Here is a 22,062-nt window from a genome sequence, read left to right as displayed (position 1 = left end):
GCAACAAACTTTGTTTTGCAAAGGAAGACAAATGGACACAGATCAGGCAGTTCAAAGGCCAGCACATTGAATGATGTTTCACCCCGGGTAGTTGATGAAGTAGGGCCAAGCAGCACTAGGACTTTGTCTCACCAGAGGAAAGGAAAAGATAAAGGTACGAGAATCTTTCTAGAAATGGGAGGGCTCATATTTGACTACAAAGTACATAGATTTTTTTGTTTTTTACATATTCTCAGATGAACTGACTTTATCGTTTTAGAAAACTCTTTAAAATGTGCATAAAATTTGCATATTTATTGTAACTTAACTTTCCATAGTAGAAGTAATCAAATCTACAAAATAAAACAACCCATCTCTCTATCAGTAGGAGAAGTTAGGGGGTAAGTCAGATGCCTCTTGGCAAGGAGGGGCAGACGTGCAAAAAGCAGACCTACACTTTGGAAATGCCCTTCTGCTCCAGCCTGCATGGGGTTGTGGGTTAGCACAAGTTAAATACAGCCAGTTGCCTGGAAGTCTTTTCACAAGCAGCAAACACGCAGAAGAAAGGTTGGGTCATATCTGTCACGTTCTCATGCCCACCCAGCACCTATGTCATCTAGGGGAAGACCCTTCTTTGGGAAAGGTGGGGGCAGCTGTTGATTTGCCCTCTCAGGGATAGTCTGGTTCCTGTGCCTTGGACCTCTCCCTAGGTGGGAGAGTTGCAGGTTATATCTGATCTGAAGATGTGGTTGATCTAGTGGTAATATTCAGATGACCTTAGCAGAAAGTGCGGTGTTGGGAAACTTGTCTAGAGTGAGTTTCAGGAAAAATAGAGACAGGCTAAATCTATTTCAAGAAGATGGATAAAGAGCAAGAGCGTGGTTAACACCGAGAAAGAAAGCTTAGACACTGAGGCAAGGGTAGCTTTTAGAGAAGATGGCCATTACTTTACAAGAAGAGCCTCCATCCTGCATCTGAAGTCCAAGCCACAGTGTCCAGGCTGATGGCATCCTGGGTTAAGACCTCATAGAAATGTCATCCTGTGACACTCACACTTCCGGTCCTGTGTGTCGATTTAGGTCTGACTTCTCCAAGGTTCTCTACAGGCTGTAAGATTCAGCCAGCTGCTGCTCTTGAGAACAGTTATCCTCAAGGTTGAAGGAGGCCTGTGGCAGTACCCTCGGCTTTCCCAGAGTCAGAGCAGGGAGGCCATAGCTGCTGGACTGTCCTGTGAACCAGCTTAGACCATGCTAGGAGCAAGAAATTTGAATTCCATAGTGTGGAAAACAGGTGCCATTGTTAAGGAACAAGGAAAGAGCAAAAGCTCAGGGCAGTGAGCACAGCACTCTACAGTGCACATCATTCCACGGGGGTATCACCACTCAGTGCTGGCCAGTGGGAACCATGAGAAAGTTAGGAATCACCTCAGCATATGCCCTTTGCTCGGGGCTTAGTCAGTAACCTCTCAGACATGAGCATTGGCACCAAAACGTACACAGCTGCTGCATCTTAGAGCATGTTCTGTAACATGTCATGACATGTTCCCATGCCACTGATGGCAAGAAAGATAGCAAGAAGGATGGGAAAGCACAGATAGAAATAGGAGGTTTTGACTTTCTTGGTCTTTTCTATCTAATATTTTACTTGTATCTGATGACATCAAAGATTAGACAAGTGGAGTAATCTTACATTTACTGATGCTGTGAACCAGAAGCCCATCTATCTCTCCTAATTTTTCTGTAAAGCTCTGGAAAATTATGCCCTCCCTCATTTCACACGAATATCAGATCCAGCGCCTAAAGACCAAAGCGCTCGCACCACTGAGTTCTCTAGTGAAGGTGTAGTTGGACTTTGGACAGTGACTTGAAAGTCCCTAGCGCTCTACCTTAGCACTTTGCTGAAATGACGGGAGTCTATGGTTTCTCATTCTCGTTGACCTTCGCAGATGGGTCTTTATGACCTAAATTTGTGTGAGCCTGAGCAGAGTATGGGCCCAGGTTCTGTCGCGGAGCTGTAAACATGGTGTGTCTGTTACCTAGGAGACAGTGGCTCTCGGAACAGGTGCTAGTGGGGCATACCAACCCACACACAGTTGCCTCCTCACAGCTCCTCTCTCCAGAGTCTCTGCTTCTTCCGCAACACGCCTTCCCGACAATTTGACCTCTGCCCCTCCTCCAGTCTTCCCTCTTAGTGTGGGGAAACGGCGGCAGCGAGATGGGGTTGAATAGCAAGCACTGAAGACAGATCAGCTGATTGGCACAGTGGGTTACTGCTTCCTGAATAGATAAGGCAGGGCTAAGAACCAGCTCACGTTCTAGGGTCCAGTTCAAAGCCACCCATACCCAGCCTGCAATTCAGGACCTCCTCTGGTCTATGCCACATAAGAAGGACCATGGAGGACCATGGAGAGAATGCCCACAATGTAGAGATAGAGATAGCTTGGCCTCCACCATCCCAGTGCCCAAAATGTAGCTTCTTCCTGGCCCATGATTGTGACCTGCCACTACTTGGCACAGAAAGCAGCCTCCAAGGGCTCCCACAGACTCCACAGACTCCTTGAGAATACAATCCATTTAAAATGTTACATTTCCTGAGGCTAAACCTGAGGAAAGTGTCTTTTATTAGGAGAAATAAGATCAAAGTAATAAGATAGATCCTGTTCCAAATGTAAAGTTTACCTGCTATGAAACAAGTCACCTGTTCTCTCTGCAATACATCATTCCCGAGAGAGTCTGTTGGCACAAAGCCATTTTCTTAAACTCAAGACTTTTCTTTAAGTATAAAACTGCTTAAACTTATTTAGAAAAAAATCTATCATTAGTGTGAAAATAAATAGGCTTAAGGGAGAAAAGGATGGATGCTAAAGTAGTCCTTTCAGTATGGATTTCCTAACGTAAACTTTTGAAGCGAACTTCAGAGACCCAGGCAATGAGTGCAGTTAACATCTCCAGTTGCAAGGAAGGCAAAGTTAGGGTATGGGAAACATCATGGAGTTGTCCTTAGTACAACTAAAGAAGTTCCTACAGCTCTCGACCTAAGAGTCCCCAAGTCACAAATAGCCCAGATTCTGGTTGCCACTGATGGTGTCTAGTAGAGGGAGAAGAAAACCAACCATCTTTCTAAGATGGCAGCAGGGTGTGAAGGGCATGGAACTCCTGAAAACAGGGAACAAGGCGCCTGCGTGAGTAACTGGTCTGTGACTACACACTATTAGGTGTGACATTAGGAAATACCGCGACAAATCACCCGTTATGCTGAAACTGAATCACACTGTTGACAAACACCTGTAAGGGTTGCATGCAGACAAACTGGAAATGTTCCACCTATGATTTCCTTAGCAGAAAGGAGAGAAAGAGAGGCTCAGCATTGATTTAGTGTTTTCTGTGTGTGGAATTCTGGGTTAAACATTTAAAAAATATATCTCTCACGTAATCATCATTGCAAGAAATAATGTTTGATAGAAAATAAAACACATTTGAGAAACACTGTCATTCCAACAGGGTTAGTGCTGGATCAACCAGCAAGACCAGAGGGAAAGTAGAGCCCGTGACAGAGATTTAGCACAGAGCAAGAGAGGCCTTTCTGTGTGGCTGGCACGGTGAGGTTACAAAATAAGAAATTAGTGGGGAAATGGCTGCCCATTTCAAGAGGCAGAATTGACCTATATGTGCAAACAAATAAAAATACAGAAAGGACCAGATGTAGTGACACATGCTTTTAATCCCAGCATGTGGAGGTAGCCTGGTAGACATAGTGAGTCCCAGGCCAACCAGGGCTGACATGACTTTGTTAATAAAGATGATGATGATGAAGAAGAAGAGGAAGAAGAAGGAGGAAGAGCAGGAGGAGGAACAGGAGGAGGAGAAGCAGGAAGTGAAGCAGTAGGAGGAGGAGCAAGAGGAAGAGAAGGAGAAGAAGGAGAAGGAGGAGGAGGAAGAGGAGGAAGAGGAGGAGGAAGAGGAGGAGAAGAAGAAGAAGAAGAAGAAAAAGAAGAAGAAGAAGAAGAAGAAGAAGAAGAAGAAGAAGAAGAAGAAGAAGAAGAAGAAGAAGAAGAAGAAGAGATTATAAAATCAAATGCAAAAAAATAAGTAGTTCTTATTTGTCCACCTGAGCCTCTAGCTGTGGAAGTCAGTGTTCCCATCCCATTCCAGGCCCCCAGAGACGAGCAGGATCTGCCCTACCTTGGACTAGACATCCTTCCCTGAACTACAGCCAGGAGCATCAGAAGGAGCAGGTTTAGTCACCAGATTCTGAATAAATGTGACAGACGAAGTGACAGCTGTTCTCTTCTGAAATCAGGTGCAGACCCTGCTGATGGGAGCCTTTAGTGAGCACCACAGTCTGACCTGGGTTGTTTTTTTTTTATGTCTGCTTCCTTTGCCTGGAATGTCTTTTTTTCCACTCCATTTTAACCTGAGACATCTGACTTCAGCGCTCAGCTCTAACACCAGCCCCTCTAGCCTTCACCACAGTTTTCACGATCCCTGGGTGAGCGCATTGCTCAGCTCAATGTACCCTCGCACTTTTAATTCAATTTGAAGTTCCTTAACAAATAGGATTTTAAATGTCCCCTCCCACTGGATAACTTTACAAGGTTATCCATTTCTACAGAACACAAAGTGTTCCCTTACGACAGGCTTCTCTCACTTGCCTCATTGACCTTCTGCATCTTTGCTAAAATTTTGCTTTATTTTGAAAAATCTCATGTTAAATTGCAATTACAGAGCCTCTATGTGTCTGTCCCTTTTGGTGCTCTTTAAACTATAGCCCCGCACTCAGGGATTTTCTGCTTAGGCAATAGGGTCCAACTGGAGAGAGGCCACGGTAGTATGAGACCCAAAAGCTGCCCGAGAAACTTCTGTACCCTACGAAAACCCCCAAGAGCCTCTTGTGTACCTTTATTGCATTCATGTCTTCTCCCCTAGACAGTCATAGTCAAGGAAGAAGGGACCAGCCTGCAGTGTTAGCTGGGCAGCATCCTAGCCAGCCTGTCTAGGCAACCATGGAGGTCCTCTTAGCCCAGTCTTTTTCGTCCATCTTCTCAGAGTGCAGCTTAGTCATTCATTCTTCCATTACCTGTCTACCATGCACCCTACTCAGGCTACCATGGCCTCTGAACAGCGGTGCCCACTGTCCCCCTTCTGATCTCTACTGGCTTCAGAGTGTTCCCTTCAAGAGCCGCTATTCCTCTTGGATCCGTGAGATGTTCCTTTCAATACACTGCCTGTCCTCTGTTACTACTAGGCCTGCAGTTTCTCAGAAAATAGATTCACCCACCCACCCACCTAACTACCCATCCATTAACTTCAAATATCTTTGTTCAGGGATAAGCTGCAGTCTCTTTCCATCAATGGGCGTGGAATTCTCAAGTAGCGTAGCATTCTATGAGAATTCTATGAGCGTGCACTTCCCAAGTGCTCTTCCTTTTCTGAGGCTATCCTTCATATGTTGAACCAGGTATAGTGCTGTATCTGAAGCAAACAGGTCCTGTGATTAGATACTCAATTCATGGGATGAGCTTATGTTCCTTATTGTATGCACTGCCCTGATGTCACCACATTGTATCCATGGAGAGTCAGTGCAGATGCTCCAAGTTTGAGCAAAGGGCAGGTCCACCCACTAAGGTAAGCCTCTAGCCAGGTCGTGCGTGTCTATTGGGTGCTCTATTTTATTGTGTCTCTTTTAAAGGAGTAAGTGGCTTTGATACATGCTACATTGGACAAGGCATGGAATATGCCATCACATCCCCCACCTTCTGCCCAGGGATGCAGCCTGTTCATACCAGACATGGCAAAGAAATCACAGGTGGAGTTAACAAATTATCAAATAACCCGAGAGATGATTTTACTGCTTGTGTCTTATCATCACTGTCAGCCTCTTATCAGACCCTCTGCTATATTGACTAGAATTATGTATATGCCTTTTGAGTGAATTTATACTCATTATATTAATAATTAATAATAATTAAAACAGTAAAATTAATTAATATATTATGGAAATATTTGGTGAATAAGATATTAGTAAATATTGACCTTCTGGTTGTTCTTCCCTATGGCTAAAAGCGACATTTACAGCATATGTGACTTTGCCATCCCTGAGTTCAGAACTGCAGGATTTTTCCATAGATGAAAGAAACATAAATATTTTTCTTACAAGATTGGTACGAGGTTCTAATGAAATAGAACCTGGACACTTAACATGACAAAGGCTGTATCTGAGAGGAGCAAGGCTAACAGGATGTCATCTGGGGCTTCCTTTCCATGTCAAATACCTTGTATATAGTGTGTCTGCCACAGGCAAAATCTGTGGCCCTAAAAAGAACCTGGATGGCTTAGATTGAGCAACATGGGAATGAGGCCTCCAGCAGCATGAGTAACAAACTCTTTGTCGTATTAACTCAGTCAGTTAAGAGGAAAATCTAGATACCTTTTGCCTTCTTGTAAACATAATGGGTGTCAATTATGTTCTTGGTACTAAATACAATGCAGGCAACCAAAGGTGTCCGAATTCAATCCTCAGGGGGAGAGTTGGATCCCTGGAGAGTCATCCAAGTCTGTGGCTGCAGCGTGCAGAGACCTAGTGATTGCTAGATCCAGGTTCACTGACCATTCCTAGAGGAACACACTGCGGACTGTTCAGCCCGGGCTTGCCCACACCGCTCTGTGGAGGCCTCGCTTTAGAGAACTACACAGGATTAAGGATTAAGGCAATTACAGTACCAGGGACAGTCAGAAGTCTTAGATACAGCTGGTCTGCATTCACAGAACAAGGGCACTGACCACCTGAAAATATCTTCCCAGATGGACGTGGACGCTGAGGAGAAGCGCCATCGCACTCGGTCCAAAGGGGTTCGAGGTAAGTCTGCGCTTGCCATGTCTCTGAGGTTGGGTGGGGACCTTCATCCTGAGGAGCTGCTGTGACAGTTCACTCTGACCCCCCAACACTATTGCCATTTTGGTGGTTATCCATGGGAGAGGAGTACCAATGACACACAGTAACATTTTATGTTTCCCATCTTTCTGCAGTTCCTGTGGAGCCAGCCATACAAGAGCTGTTCAGGTCAGTGCTTTGTGGGGGGAAAGGTGTTCCCAGCAGTACTTGAGAAAGCTCTGGCCTCTGAAGAGGGGCACTGTACTTAGGAACTCATTGGCAGCATACTCATAGCCTGTCACAGTGATGAAATTAACTCCCCAGAAACTGTAGACAGGAAGCATCCCTGCATCTCCTCCCTTGGTCAGTGCTCTTTCCCCTCCCCGCCCTGCTTCCATCTCTCTCTCTCTCTCTCTCTCTCTCTTTCTCTCTCTCTCTCTCTCTCTCTCTCTGAGGCCTACCACCATCAGTGCCCACAGAAGCCCATGCAGCTATATAATCAGCTCTTTCCTGTTGCAGCTGTCCCACTCCTGGCTGCGATGGCAGTGGTCACGTCAGTGGCAAATATGCACGACACAGAAGGTAATGCCTGCCTCTTTCACAATGTGCTGTCTAAGATGGCTTGTTTAGAGACCCAGTGCAAGTGAAGACATGTGGGTAGGTGTCTGGGGATATAGTGCATGCCATCCTTGCCTTCTTTCCTCTTACTTCCCCATGTCCTTCCATCTCCTAGACAGTTCTCAAAGCCTAAGTCACTCTGTGTCACAGTGTTGGCAACATTAAACAAACGGGCACAAATTATGATAAGCCTCACATTCTCACCTGTGAGTCCATGCTCAGCATGCAGAGAGCTTGGGGCTTCCCATGATCCATGAGAAAGGCTGCCCACTTCCCTTTCTCTTCATTTCGTTTTCTACTAACTGAGGATTGTGCACCTGAGAAGGTAAATTAACACAAGACCTGTTGAGCTTTTTGAAGTAACTGGTGCCATCACCTAAGAAAGCTTGTGCTTGGATACAGAGGTGATATCCAGACTGCTGCAGAGGATGCTCACATAGGGGGATGAAAGTTAGGACAGATTACACCCATAGTCCTAGAGACAGGTGGTCTTGTTACTCTCATGAATACAAGATCTCACATCCCTAATTGGGAGGGTTTGTGGAGAACAGCTGGAAGGAAGGTGGCAAGACACATCTCAGGGTGGAGGCACCTTAGACACTCCGGTCGCGAGCTGTCACACCCATGTTTTGTCTTCACATCCTCTCCGACAGGACGCACAGGTGGGTCCTGCTGTACCAAGGTCCCTGGCCTGATAGGTGAGGAGGGCTTGCAAGGTGGAAGGATACCGTTCTCACTTATTTTTCCAAAGTCAGGTTGGGGGGACTAAAGTCAACCTGTTCTCCAAACTTTCCATGGTCAGGCTGACATCATTTGAGTCGGGTGCTCCCAGAGACACTCGGGGTGACCTCTCCTTTGTCCTCATTCTCTATTTTCTCTCCAGTGAAACAGTAATTTGTGGGTAAAATCAAGCTATTATTTTGATTGTCACTTTGTGAAATCAAAGAAAAATTCGTGAGTCATTCCCCGGTTCCCCATGATGGCAGACAAGGACACAGGGGATTGCTTAATGAGCATCCATCATGAGATGGCTGTCTGGTTTCCCCATGACAATACCAAAAGAGGCATGGGCCACTTTTCTCTAGGAATCTTTAGTTTTAAATTATTAAGTTTAATATGTTGCATCATTATTCATACCATATAGAGTTGTAAATTGCTGAATCAGGTAATGAGATTGGTAACTAAATTATAAATTTTTCTCTGTGGCAAAGCACACATGTAAGGTTCTTAGTCTTAGACAACATTATGTGCTCAATAGAAAAATAGTTGGCATACTCTGAGGGGCGTCTATTTTCTCCTAATCATTTCTTCATTAATTGATAGTTGAGCTTTATCACAGTTATGAAAATAAATTACTAAGTTTGGTTAACAAATTTTAACTGGAATTTTGCTGGATATCATTTTATAGCCACAGTTTTGCAAAGAAAAAAGGAAAAGAAAGCCCTCTCGAAGAACTACAAACATTCCTTTGGTTTTTATTCTGTCGACAAATAATCGCTGTGCGTACGGGTTTGTGCTGTGGTATTTCAGGGCACGCCCTCAGCGAGCGCTGATAAAGGGACAGGGTACCTCTCTCTTCTCCCACTGTGCTACCGCACCTTCATATTCCCCACTAAGGTGAATCCCTGGAAGGTGTGGATTGATGTGACCATGAGTGATGTATATTCCCTTCTTCCATGGTTGTGTGCTCTGCTTATGCATGGTTTCCAAGGGAGATCTGAAGGCAGTGTGGTCTCATATTCCATTTCAAAGTTGATCCTGGAATGAGGCATCCAGGTGAACTGGGAGGAAAAGACCCAGAACAGTGCCAGGTAACAAAAGTTCCCCACTCTTGGGGCTTCTGGTATGTCAGGGTTAGATTTTGGTTGTGTCTAGCTTTGACATTTCTGCTTTTTATTTGTTTGGTTGGTTAGTTGGTTTCTTTTTTGTTTGTTTGTTTTTGTTTTTCTCTAAGATAAGGTTTCTCTACATAGCTTTGGAACCTGTCTTTGAACTAGCTCTTGTAGCTCAGGCTGACCTCAACTTCACAGAGATCCGCTTGCCTCTGCCCTCCCCACCCAGTGCTGTGATTAAAAACGTGGGTCATCACTGTCTGGTGATTTTTCTGGTTTTAAAGTAACTTCTGGCTGCAGTAGTTCCCTCTCCTGAGACCTGTCCAATCTCACTGTACCTGCACACAGTCTACTAGGGCAGTTGTGGTGCCTGTGAAGGCTGCTGATGTGACTTAGATATAGGGCTTGTCTTAGGGACAGACAGACACAGGAATCACAGCCTCTTATGGATGAAATTATCTCCCCTTTCTAATTTTTCAGCAATGTATTTCTAGTCAAATGCATTCTCCTTGAGGCTGCAAATTCACTCAGTTTCTATGTCCTGTTATTTCATGTTATTTTTTATTTTTTTTACTGAATTATATATCTTTCTCTGCTTCCTTTCCTTCCTCCCCCTCCCTTTCTAGCCTCTCCCATGATCCCCACACTCCAAATTTACTCAAGAGATCTTATCTTTTTCTACTTCCCATGTAAATTAGACCCATGTATGTCTCCCTTAGGGTCCTCTTTGTTGTCTAAATTCTCTGGGACTGTGGATTGTAGGCTGACTTTTCTTTACTTTATATCTAAAAGCCACTTATCAGTGAGTACATGTTATATTTGTCTTTCTGGGTCTGGGTTACCTCATACAATATGATGTTTTCTAGATCCATCCATTTGCTTGCAAATTTCAAGATGTCATTTTTTTTTCTGTGTAGTACTCTGTTGTGTAAATGTACCACGTTTTCTTTATCCATTCTTCAGTTGAGGGGCATTTAGGTTGTTTCCATGTTCTGGCTATAACAAACAATGTTGCTATGAATATAGTTGAACACATGTCCTTGCGGTACGATTGGGCATCCTTTGGGTATATACCCAAAAGTGGTACTGTTTGGTTTTGAGTAAGGTTGTTTCCTAATTTTCTGAGAAATTGCCATACAGATTACCAAAGTGGCTGTACCAGTTTACACTCCCACCAGCAATGCAGGAGTGTTCCCTTTACCCCACAACCTCTCCAGCATAAGTTGTCACCAGTGTTTTTGATCTTGGCCATTCTTACAGGTATAAGATGGAATCTCAGAGTTGTTTTGATTTGCATTTCTCTGATGACTAAGGATGTTGAACATTTCCTTAAGTGTGTCTTTCACCCATTTTAGATTCCTCTGTTGAGAGTTCTCTGTTTAGGTCTGTACTCCATTTTCTTATTAGATTATTTGTTCTTTTGATGGCAATTTTTTTGAGTTCTTTGTACATTTTGGAGATCAACCCTCTGTCCAATGTGGGGTTGGTGAAGATCTTTTCTCATTCTATAGGCTGCCATTTTGCCTTGTTGACTATATACTTTCCTTTACAGAAGCTTCTCAGTTTCAAGAGGTCCCATTTATTAATTATTTCTCTCAGTGTCTGTGCTACTGGGGTTATATTTAGGAAGTGGTCTCCTGTGCCAATGCATTCACGTGTACTTCCCACTTTCTCTTCTATGAGGTTCAGTGTGGTTGGCTTTATGTTAAGGTCTTTGATCCATTTGGAATTGAGTTTTATGCATGGCGATAGATACAGATCTATTTTTATTCTTCTACTTGTTGATATCCAGTTATGCCAGCACCATTTATTGACTATACTTTCTTTTTCCATTTTATAGTTTTTACTTCTTTGTCAGAGATCAGGTGTTTGTAGGTGTGTGAATTGATATCACAGCCTTTGATGCAGTTCCATTGGTCCTCCTGTCTGTTTTTATGCCAATTCCAGGCTGTTTTCAGTACTGCAGCTCAGTACTAGAGTTTAAAGTCAGGGGATGTGATGCCTCCAGAAGTTCCTTTATTGTACAGGATTATTTTGGCTATCCTGAGTTTCTTTTGCTTTTCCATATGAAATTGAATGTTGTTCTTTCAAGTTCTGTGAATAATGTTGCTGAGATTTTGATGGGCACCTCATTCATGGACAAAATGGTGCAAAGATACTGAATAAAATACTGGCAACCCGAATCTAGGAGCACATCAGAAAAATCATCCACCATGACCAAGTCGGCTTCATCCCACAGATGCTGGGCTGGTTCAACATACAAAAATCTGTCAATGTAATCTACCACATAAACAAACTGAAAAAAACACATGATCATTTCATTAAATGCTGAAAAAGCCTTCCACAAAATCCCTTCATGATCAAGCTATTGGAGAGAGCAGAGATACAAGGAACATACCTAAACATAATAAAGGCAATATACAGCAAGCCATCAGCCAGCATCAAACTAAATGAAGAGAAACTCAAAGTGAACCCACTGAAATCAGGAACAAGACAAGGTTGTCCACTCTCTCCATATCTATTCAATATAGTTCTTGAGATCATAGCTAGAGTAATAAGACAACAAAAGGAGATCAAGGGGATACAGATCAGAAAAGAAGAAGTCAAACTCTCACTATTTGATGATGATATGATAGTTTACATAAGCACACCAAGAATTCTACCAAGGAACTTCTACAACTCATAAACACGTTCAGTAATGCAGCAGGAAAAAAAGATGAACTAAAAAAATCAGTAGCCCCCTTTTACACAGATGATAAATGGGCTGAGAAAGAAATCAGAGATTCACGATGTTATTTTAATATGTTGAAATGTTTCTTTGAACAAGCACAAAATGACAAGAGGCAGATGTTGGCAGTCTATGTTATGAAGAAAAATCAGTATGTATGTGTTGGGGGGGAATCCATGGTAAAATACTATCTATTATAGTCCTTTATTTTAATGAAGAAAATGCCCAAGAAAATCAATACTTTCTGACCCTTTTAGTTTGCTGTCTCTGCTTTGCAGGCACAAATGGTGAGGCTCTGTGTGTTCGTCAAGTTTCCTTGTAGATGCTAGCTCTGTCACGGCAGATGAGAAGGTTGGGTGTCCTGGTAGATGGAGACAGGGGCATGGATTTCAGAGGAATGGGGAATACAGCAGAACCAGTCAACCAGTCACTAGGTAAAACTGAGGAATGGAGACAGTAAGTTGAGAGCAATTCACAATTTAGATTTGTATTTAAATATTAGGATCAGAGTAGGGTTATATTATGCATTTGGGGATATTTTGTATCAGATCCTATATTGTGTCTTAACAAAAGATAAACTGCTTGTAGGTATTTGCTTGTGTTAATCGCTCATAATAATTCAAAATCTCTGGTAAACCTATGTCCAACTGAACAATTAGATGATAAACTGAAAGTTAAGCTAGTAAAACATATAAAAGAAATAAAAGCATAGTTTATCAGAAATGCAGGATATATCATGGTTCATAAGGTATTAAATTCAGTATGAGACTCCTGGCAGCCAGGGCAAAAATGAGAAAGATGAGTGCTAGCTAGATGCCCAGGTGTTATACGCCCAGGTGCTAGATGCCCAGGTGTCTGGCAGAAGCATGGCATCACTCCCTCTGAGCAATACCCTCTTGTCACCAAGCATAAGTGTATCTGAATGGATTGCTGACAGCAGAGATCCAAGCTCAGCTGACATTCTGGTGCCCCCATCAGTTAACTTGGACTTGACTTCTCAGTACATTATCAGATAGGAAGCATGGTGACCTTCAGAACTGTCACTAGTCCGTGGACACAAGTCTGACCTTGGTCCCATATGTGGTTTCATGTCACTAGCTGTGAATAAAGCAAAGACAGGCATGCAAGGATGGAACCTGACAAAGTGTCCCCTAAGGATTGGAGGCAGTTCTATTCTAAATCTTCTGATCTCTTCCATGCACAGTGAAAATGGCCTCCTTTTGTCACCTACCCTGTTTCTCTACTATTCTAAGACTTCCTGCCTTGTGCTAAGAGGATGTAGAGACACCTGGGAATCCCCAAAGTACGGTCTAATCAGAGCTTCCCTTCTCAGGTACACACAGTGAACCGCAGTCTTCCTGAGTTCCCGAAGGGTCGTCTTAGGTCCCAAAGCCTGGCTTCTACTGCAATATTTACCCCACATGCCTAAGCTGACTTGTAGGACCTGTGCACATTTAAAGTGTCAAAGACCAGACCTTTCTTGCATGCCAGCAGTTACGTTTTGGTGGAAGAAATGGAACATCACAGGCGTGATGTTCAGTAATCTGTCATATGGCTTCCTTCTCACCTTACCGAGCAGGTGAGAGCCTGACGTTTAACAACTCCATAAGTGGCTCACTGTGAATGTCTCTGAAAGTGTAGAGGGCCCTGCACAGGCTTCAGAAAGACCCCGGCAGATGACAGACACAGTGGGATCTGGGTTTTGTACACCGCTGGTGTCCTTCCCCAAACTGAAGGCTGGTTTTCTTTGGCTCGGTTACCGACAAGTGAAAGAAACCACTGCCAGTCTGGGCTGTGTGAGTGTGGGTTCTCTGTGGGTGTGAGCCTGGGCTGTGTGGGTGTGAGCCTGGGTTGTGTGAGTAGAGGTGTGAGTGAGGGTTATGTGTGTGTGAGAGAGCTTTGGGTTGTGTGAATGTGGCCCAGCTACCTCATCAAAGGTTTTGTCATTCATCTGGAGTGTGTTGTGAACTGACCCTGGGACACGAACTATAAGCCAGATGTCAAAAGATTTCCACAGAAATCTATTTCTCATCCTCAAAATACTTGTTACTCTATTTTCATTAATATATCATCAATTCTCCAACAAAAGATGAAATAAGAATGATGTTTTATTAGTACTCGCTGCAAAGTGCTATTAAACACAGTTTAAGAATTGGAATTTCAACTTTCCTCACAAAAATTGTTAGGCGTATATGCTTGCAATGAGTTAGATTTGCTTGTGTATAAATGATTTCTATAAAAGCCTCCCACACATCCAAGGGTGGGCAGTCAAGGGCTCATAGCCTGGACACATTTGTTACCTGCGTGCTTCATGAGCCTTCCGGATCGATTTGACAGTTAACCGAGTTGGTTTACACTGAGCTCTTTACTGAGATTTTAAACTCGTGTATTAGTTGAGCATGGGTGCCTGCCTAACTGGTAAGTTAAGCATAACTTGGCCTTGTGATCTCTGAGTACCTCACAAGCACCCTGAAGTTGGGAGAGGAGAACGGCTATATTTCAGCCCTCTCCAATTTAGAAAATACTAAGCTAAATCTCTCAGTTCGCATTTTTAAATTTACAAGCTTCAAATGGTAGCTTTTCTTTTTTTATTAGGAAATTACTGGATCCTCTCTGGCTTGTTGTGCGTACTCCTTGTTCAAATTCTCTTCCATTTCACGCACCTTTCCACCCACCAGCGTGATTGCCAGGGCAGCCGGTGGGTGAATAATTGCCTGTCTTCACAGGAGCTTGCTTGGGAGCTAAAGTGGAGGGCTGGCTTCCTGATGTATGCATGCCTCATTTGGATTCTGCCAACAGCCTTGGGGTGATATTATTCATGCCTTGACAGAGAGCACTCACTAAAAGCTTTGGAACCCAGCCAGGTACTGGCTGAGAGATAGGGGAGCATTGCAGCTTGCAACTGAGAGGAGCAACCATAATCCAAAAAAAAAAAAAAAAAAAAAAACAGGAAGAAAGAGAAAGGAGAAGGAACAGAGAGAGTCCCTATGCCATCCTCTTTGGTTTCATGTAGATAGAAATTTCATTTGCATTGAAATAAAACACCCTAAAAATAATTGCATTTTTTTTTCCTAACCACGCTTGAAAGTTTAACGCAATTTTCCACGTTTAATTGCAAAGCTGATTTTAATTAGTAAGGCCCTGCATGTGAAAAATGAAGATCCGCTTGGGTACGTGGATACATTGCAGCGTCTGCCGGATGTTCTAATTAACGACGGGGCTGCCTTGCAGCAGGGCGCGCCATGGGATGCTTATAAGGGATGCAGTGCACACAGCCACCTAGCCAGCCTCTCTCTGTTTACTCCCCTCCGTTCTTTATGAGGCATCATTGTGCCTGCCGTCACCCCATCCATAAGCTTTATGGCATGCCTGTCCTTTTTACTGTTTGTCACCGATTCTGTAAATCACAAGTTAGGGCATACATATTTTAACATTAATTTAAGAGCAGACCACAGCAGCACAAAGAGAAGAAATGTTGAGACCTAGGGATTTATTTGGGTGAAGTAGCTGTTCCCGATCACGGCTGCTCTGGGGCTAGGCTGTGAGCCGTCTCTGTGCAGATACATTTGGGCACTGTCATTTTGGACTGCGGTAGCAGATAACCTTTATTATCATAGTAAATCCTTTATTTTAAAAAGTCTCTTGGCCATTTTCCTGAGGATACAGTCCGCCTGCTGCTGTTTGCCACACATCTGGCCCCTGCCTCCTCTGTGATTCAGAGGACTTGATACACAAAACAAACATAATATGTTTACACGCATTCTTGATGTTTGACAAACTGAATATATATATATATATATATGTATATATATATGAATAATTCTACATTCAAAGAGAAGTAGCATAAATATTTTCAGGCAACGAGCTCATGTCCTGGCAGAGGACCTAAGGGCCTGTGAGTTAACAGGCCACATCTGGATTGGGCAATTATCTCAATTCGTCGCCTTGCCTGATAATCAGACATGGATGATCTTAGCAGCTTTGGACATCAACAAAATGTACAGGAATGGATAGGTAGGGTGGGTGGGGCTGGTGCTGACCTGCCAAAAGTTCCATGGTTCACTCACATTCATTTGTGTAGGAATCATAAGAAACAGCAGCTACTTAATATGCTCAGAGAGGGCTCCTGAGAAGGCCTTGGGTTGCCTACATGCCGGTGGCCGAGGAGCTGGCTCAGCTGTATAGTTAGGAGCACGATCCTTCAGGGACCCAGTGGTGTGACCCCCAGCTAGTTCTCACCTGAGAGGTGGTGTCTGCTGACGAAAGAATTCTTATGGTTGGTAAGCTGCATCTTCTCAGTGATGTGTGACCCTACGTAATAAAGAGGTGGGGAAACAGAGATCCGGAGCAGGGAGGTAAAGGAAGGTTGACTTCCGGTCAGGCTGATCTAAGATGGCTCTGCTGCCTGCACCACTACCAGCTGATTCAGCATCTCCAGTCAGTACCTAGTCTGTGTCACGTTCCTGTTACAAAATGCCCCAGACTGGACTCTATAACAGAAGGGGACCTTACATGTGGCGCCTGAAAAAAAAAAAAAAAGACCTCATGTTGTTAGGCAGGAAAGCGGAGGCTAGCAGGGCTCAGCAGCTCAGGAACTTGTCCAGGCTCTCTAAGCCTGAGCCCAAAGGGCAGTGTCCCAGGTGACTGGGTCCCCTGACCAGGTCCATCATTTTAAAGGCATCAATGCCTCAGCACCACAGTGCACCCAAGAGGAGGAAAAGTCACTTCTCAACCATGACACATAGTGGAGGCTTTCAGAGGACCCTGCATTAGTGGCGGTACTGCATTCATGTACCGCCCATATCCAGGGCCGTTCATGGATTAGGAAAGCAGCTATCATCATTTCGATTCACGATGAAAAGGTGGAGGACTAATTAGAAGAGCCTTCTAGACCATCTTCCACAGACCTGTTATTTCTTCTCTGCGCCCTCCCCTGCCTTACAGAGAACCGTGTCTTCAAAGTTTGGTAACAAAAGATGGTTAGAAAACAAACTTCCAAGTTAGAAAAGAACACTTGAAAGGAAGCAACCCTCCCTTCCGACTGTGGCATTGATCCAATGGGATTGCAATATTCTGTGTAGCTTTAGATGTTGCCAGAGATACATATTGGCTTATGAGATCCATCACCAACCCTCCACCTGGGGACACAGGTGTAGGGGTGAACCTACCCCACGGGCCATTGCTCCTACCTCGACTGCTCTTTCCATTCTCCTGTGGTCACCTCATACACACCGCAGGAAAACAGCTGCGGCTGCCCCAGACTCTGGAACACTTTGGGATATGAAAGTCATTTTCATATTTCTAGGGCTCCACAGGCTTCCACGGTCCTTCTGGAGCCTTCTGGAGACTTCATTTTCCTTGAGCCCAGAATGTCAGCACTGCCTAGAAACTCTTTAGAAAGGCAATCACTGGGCCTCCATCCAGATGTGCTACAGCAGAGACTGTGGGTGGGGCTCAGCCAACGGTTCTTCAGAGTTCCAAGGACTCTGTTGCTCTGAGTTTGACAAGGACACGAAAAAGAGCATTGTTGACCAAACAGTCCTGCTAGAAAAGGTGCTAGAGATGGTGCCTGGAAAGACAGCTAATAAGGTCAACCCAGACTAACTTAAGTGTCCACCCGGTCCTGATCCCATCTGAGATTTAACAGTGAATGAGGAGTGAAGTCCTGACTGCCCTGACACAGAGGGTGTATAGAGCAAGAACTCAAGAGTCAAACTATATGTGTATAGCAACCCTATACAAATTGGGTGAAGACCCCTGCTCTGACGTCCCCAGAATGTATAGCCCACCCAGTGTCCTCATCCTGCACCAGAACCTCCACCCAGTACCACTACCCTGAGAACAAGAACCATACACAAACACTAGTGGCCAGGATTGTGACTCCAACTGGCAGTAACCGAGATTTCACTTTGATTAAAACCACGGATGCATTTGTGTAGCTGGGTACTGACAGACAGTCTACAAGATGTAGCTTCTCCCTGGGGAAGGGGAGGACATCACTTCTCAGGGAGACATGGGACATAGAATGAGCCAGTTTTCCAGGGTCAGCCACCAGCTAACTGCAAGTTCTGGAGGGCCAGCAAATACTTGGAGACCTACAAGGTATTGCAGACGCCTCCCATTTTTATACTGCCTTCATAGCACCCCAGTGAAGAACAAAGGAAAGGCATCGAGGCTAGAAGCTAATCAGGATGTCTGCTGGAGACCATGAAAATCTGTCAGGACTCGTGTTGTCTCTGCTGCCCTGAGCACATTGGGATAAGTCACCCTTCTTGCTGTGGAGAGCTCACAGTGCCCCTGTGTAATTCCGGGCTCTGCAACCTGTTCCTTTCTCTCAGTGGCCACTCTGCAGGACTGTACATAGCAGCTAATGCTATGTGGGAGGACACAGAAGGATGCTGCCTGTACAAAAGGAATCATTTCCTGAGACTCCTGGGAGGATGGAGCAGAGACACACAAACCTCCTAGATGTAATTCTTCCCATTAATAATTCATCTTGCTGCGCTCTTGCCAACTTCTTATCACCCGAGCCAATCAGGAGACTCGGTGTACTCTGAATGACACCTTGGCTCCCAGCTGACACAAGAGAAAGGTAACAGGAGAACAGGGGAGCCTGAGTGTCACATTCTCCCTCAAAAAAGCAGAGGGGTCATGTGCCTACCAATCTCACCAAGGACAAGATTGGGAAATGAGATACAACAGGACCATGCATAAATGTGGGAGGGCCTTCCTACGCCTAGGAGCTGGCCTGTTGCTATGCCTCCTGAGTATGGTCAGGATACACCCTCCCCTGAGCCTCCACGGCCACCATAATTAATTCTCAAGCCACAACTAGGGGACAGTGGGACAAAGAAGGGCTCTAAGGAGTTAGCAAGGCTGATACAGCAGAGGTTACTCCTAATCAGCCATATCTTAGGACACATCCAGCCTACAAGATGGAGCCAGTTTCTTCCCCCTTGGGGATTTCTGGATTCTCAGAATCCCCTGGAAATAACAGTCCCAAGCACAGAAGTAGTGGCCTCTTGAGATGCACATCACAGTGGGCCCGGTCCCCTTCTATCACTGTGACTCAATCCTTTTGGCCACAGCCTTCTTTCTTCATGTTTCTTCCTACTCAATCTGAAAATGGTCTTTCTTTCCTCCAGCCTCACTCAACCACCCACACAGCCACTTACACCAAAGTGGACAAGCAGATTAGTTAAAAAAAAAAAAAGGACAATACCTATAGGGAGTAAGCAAGGAACCCAGCCTTCCCTGAGGCTAGTGGGACAATGACAGACATCTTGCATTTGACCTAGCTTGTTTCAAACAAATTTGAAAATGTGGGGTGGAAGAATCCTGTCCAGAATCTTCTACTACTCCACTACCGTGGGAGCGAGTCTGTCTATCAGCTATCTCTTAGTCTTAGACCTAGGCATACACAGGACTGCCAGGACAGCAGGACCCCTAACTACAGGGCAGTTTCCAGGACACTGGGAAGAGAAAGGGCAGCTGAAGAGAGTGGACTGTGTAAGTGCCCTTCGTGGGCTCCCGGGGGATGCAGGCAGCAGGAGAAATCACAGAAACACGTAGGTTGGCTCAGACTTGAGTTTCAAATAAAGGGCGAGCATGCTTCTTAAATAAGGACAAGTGTGAATTATGGCAGCCCCATGGGGATGGGGTGCTTCTACTATTGTCATGTGTTAGAGTTCTGGCAGTCAGTTTCTATCGCCTGACCTCATGTGATTCTTGTCCTGCCAACAATGCCTACATGTTTGGAGTCATACTTTTGCTAATACCTTCGGGGTCTTGGTTTCCCCTGGGAGATAGAATAGCCTTATACAACTGGGTTAAGGACATGGGGACTCAGTGTTAGGGTTTCTCACTATAGGATGGGGTCTGGCAATACCATATTCCTAGAGCAGAAGATCAGGACGTCCTTATTGTTCCCTGGAAAGAGGACGCTGTGTAATTGTGTCTAAAATACTTCTTGCTACAGAAAACAACCACCCTTTTAGAAGACTGATCACTTTCCTTAGAAGGTCTTTGCAAGAGCATTCTGGGAGACAAGATGGTTAGCATGTCAAGCAATGTCTTTCCCCTTCGGAGAATGAGCAAGGTACTTAATCTCAGGTTGGGCCAAGGTGTGACGGAGTCTCTAAACCTCAGTCAAAGAACAGGCTACTGGGAAACGGGCAAGCATGGGTCCCCAGAACTCAGCAGTCACCAATTCAGCCTTGAGCTCTAGACCCAGGGCTGAGAAGAGGAACTGAGGGATTGCCCTTCAAAGCCACCTCAAAGCATAGCTACAAAATGTGTCACCAGCATGCCCTTTGGGCATCTTGCACCTGTTGTGGTCAGACTGGTCATAGCTATATGAGGCCCTCAGTCACTGTGTCAGTCACCTAGAAAATTTCTCTATCCATCTACTAGACCCATTATAAAGGAGAATTACACTCTGGCCATTGGATGGGACATGGACAAATATGTGGACAGGGCCTGAAGGTCCCATGAGGGACCACACATGTAGAAGTGGTGAACAGAGCCTTTGATATCTGTTGGCCTCTCATTCAGTCAGGCTTCTTCAGGTTTAACTTCAGTATAAAGGTAAAGTTCTTGTCTCTAGATGATAAAATGAAGTCACCCAGCTCTTTACATATTCATATGTCATAGGAAAGGACCCGAAAGGGCAGGGGTGCCCCCATTCTATCTCTCGGCACTCTCTGAGGGTTCACATAAAGGGAGCGGACAGCCTTCTCTCTTGTATCTCACCCCCTCACACACATACACACACACACGCTCTGCCAGCTCAGCAGTCCTTTCCCCCTGGAGACTTCCTCCTATCACATCTGTCTGTGGAATAAACTCAGAGTCCTTCCAAATCCCGGATACCTGTCTTCTGTAGGTCGGTCCTGAACTCGCCTGTCCCTACTAGAGCTTTGCATAGTTTGTCCATGCAAAGGGTATTCCAATTAATTTAACCCTCTGGGAAATGAAACCTCTCTGCCGTTCCTGTCTAGTGAAGCTGTATCTGCTGACTTTCACAGCACGGGAGTCCATGCTGAGTGACTGTGGCTTAGGAGGCAGGGTGCCCAGGGCAGTCAGGTCCCTTGTCTGTCAGAGCTCCTCTAGGGCTGAACCCTGTCCCTGACACCTCAGGGATGCCTGAGAGGGAAAGACTTTCCATGGTGCAGATGGCTGCCACTAAATGTCCAGGGAATATAGAAACAGATGACACTAAAAGTCGATCTTTATGCCTGGTTGTCCGGAAAGGCATTAGCATCTCATGTCATTAATGAGGGCAACAGGACTGTATTTTTATATCACCTAAAAACAATAAAAATAAAAGCAGGAAGTAAAGGATTTTTTAATTAGAATATGCTATTAATTTTTTCCAGAGATGGGGTAAAATCAAGGAAACAAAATAATCCTCACAATTTATGGTACTTTGAAACAATTAGAAATAAAGAATAATTTTTGCGATTATTCAAGTTTTAATTATTGAATTTGGGTTTGAAATCGCTACTGGGGAGTCTGTATCCAAGAGGCAGTTCTTCCCACCTGTGCCCTGCAGGCAGGTCTTAGAGTTGGTCCTACTCTGATGGCACTCGGCACTCAGCCCGACCCCAGCATGCAGCTGCTAGCCTTGTACAGCACCTCCTCCAGGCACAAAAACAAGTGACAGACTCCACAAGGTAGTGATTGTAAAAGTGTTTGTAGCTTTGTAGAAGAGTGGGGACAGAGAAGATGGGACGAGAGGGTGGAACTGTGCTCCCAGGCAAATGACCCTGATGAGTTTGGAAACTTATCTAGTTTCTTTATCTCAGAAATTAACAACATTTGGTCCAGAATCACAAGTTTGAAGCGATCACCAACTTTTACGAACATGTAGAAGATACTGAGAGTCTAGAGAGAGCTACGGTATCTTCGCACTCTACTTAGAGAAGACTGACTGCATAGCTGACCCTGTCTCAGGAAACATGATTAAAAGTCAAGGAGATAGCGCCTGCCTTCAAAGATCATGTGATACATCAAATATACCATATCCAAAGAGAG

At 44.6% G+C, this 22,062-nt stretch overlaps 1 protein-coding gene across 19 annotated transcripts in view; it reads left to right on the top strand.

Annotated features, from left to right (window-relative positions):
• Window positions 1–22,062, top strand: part of Myt1l (myelin transcription factor 1 like) — a 393,213-nt gene that overhangs the window by 244,518 nt on the left and 126,633 nt on the right. For 17 of the 19 annotated variants that reach the window (XM_085690815.2, XM_085690818.2, XM_085690817.2 and 14 more), the window contains exons 6-8: window positions 6,780–6,834; window positions 7,005–7,038; window positions 7,369–7,431. In XM_085690815.2, the coding sequence (XP_085546941.1) occupies window positions 6,780–6,834; window positions 7,005–7,038; window positions 7,369–7,431 (152 nt within the window). Of the gene's footprint in view, window positions 1–6,743; window positions 6,835–7,004; window positions 7,039–7,368; window positions 7,432–22,062 lie in introns of all 19 variants that reach the window. The other 2 variants (XM_085690819.2, XM_048439837.3) reach the window with 2 other exon arrangements.

Source organism: Myodes glareolus, chromosome 6 (assembly GCF_982192425.1).
Source record: "Myodes glareolus chromosome 6, mMyoGla1.1, whole genome shotgun sequence".
Classification (NCBI taxonomy): Eukaryota; Metazoa; Chordata; class Mammalia; order Rodentia; family Cricetidae; genus Myodes; species Myodes glareolus.
The sequence above is the reverse complement of the archived record's forward strand: the minus strand, read 5'-3'. Positions and strand labels throughout refer to the sequence as shown.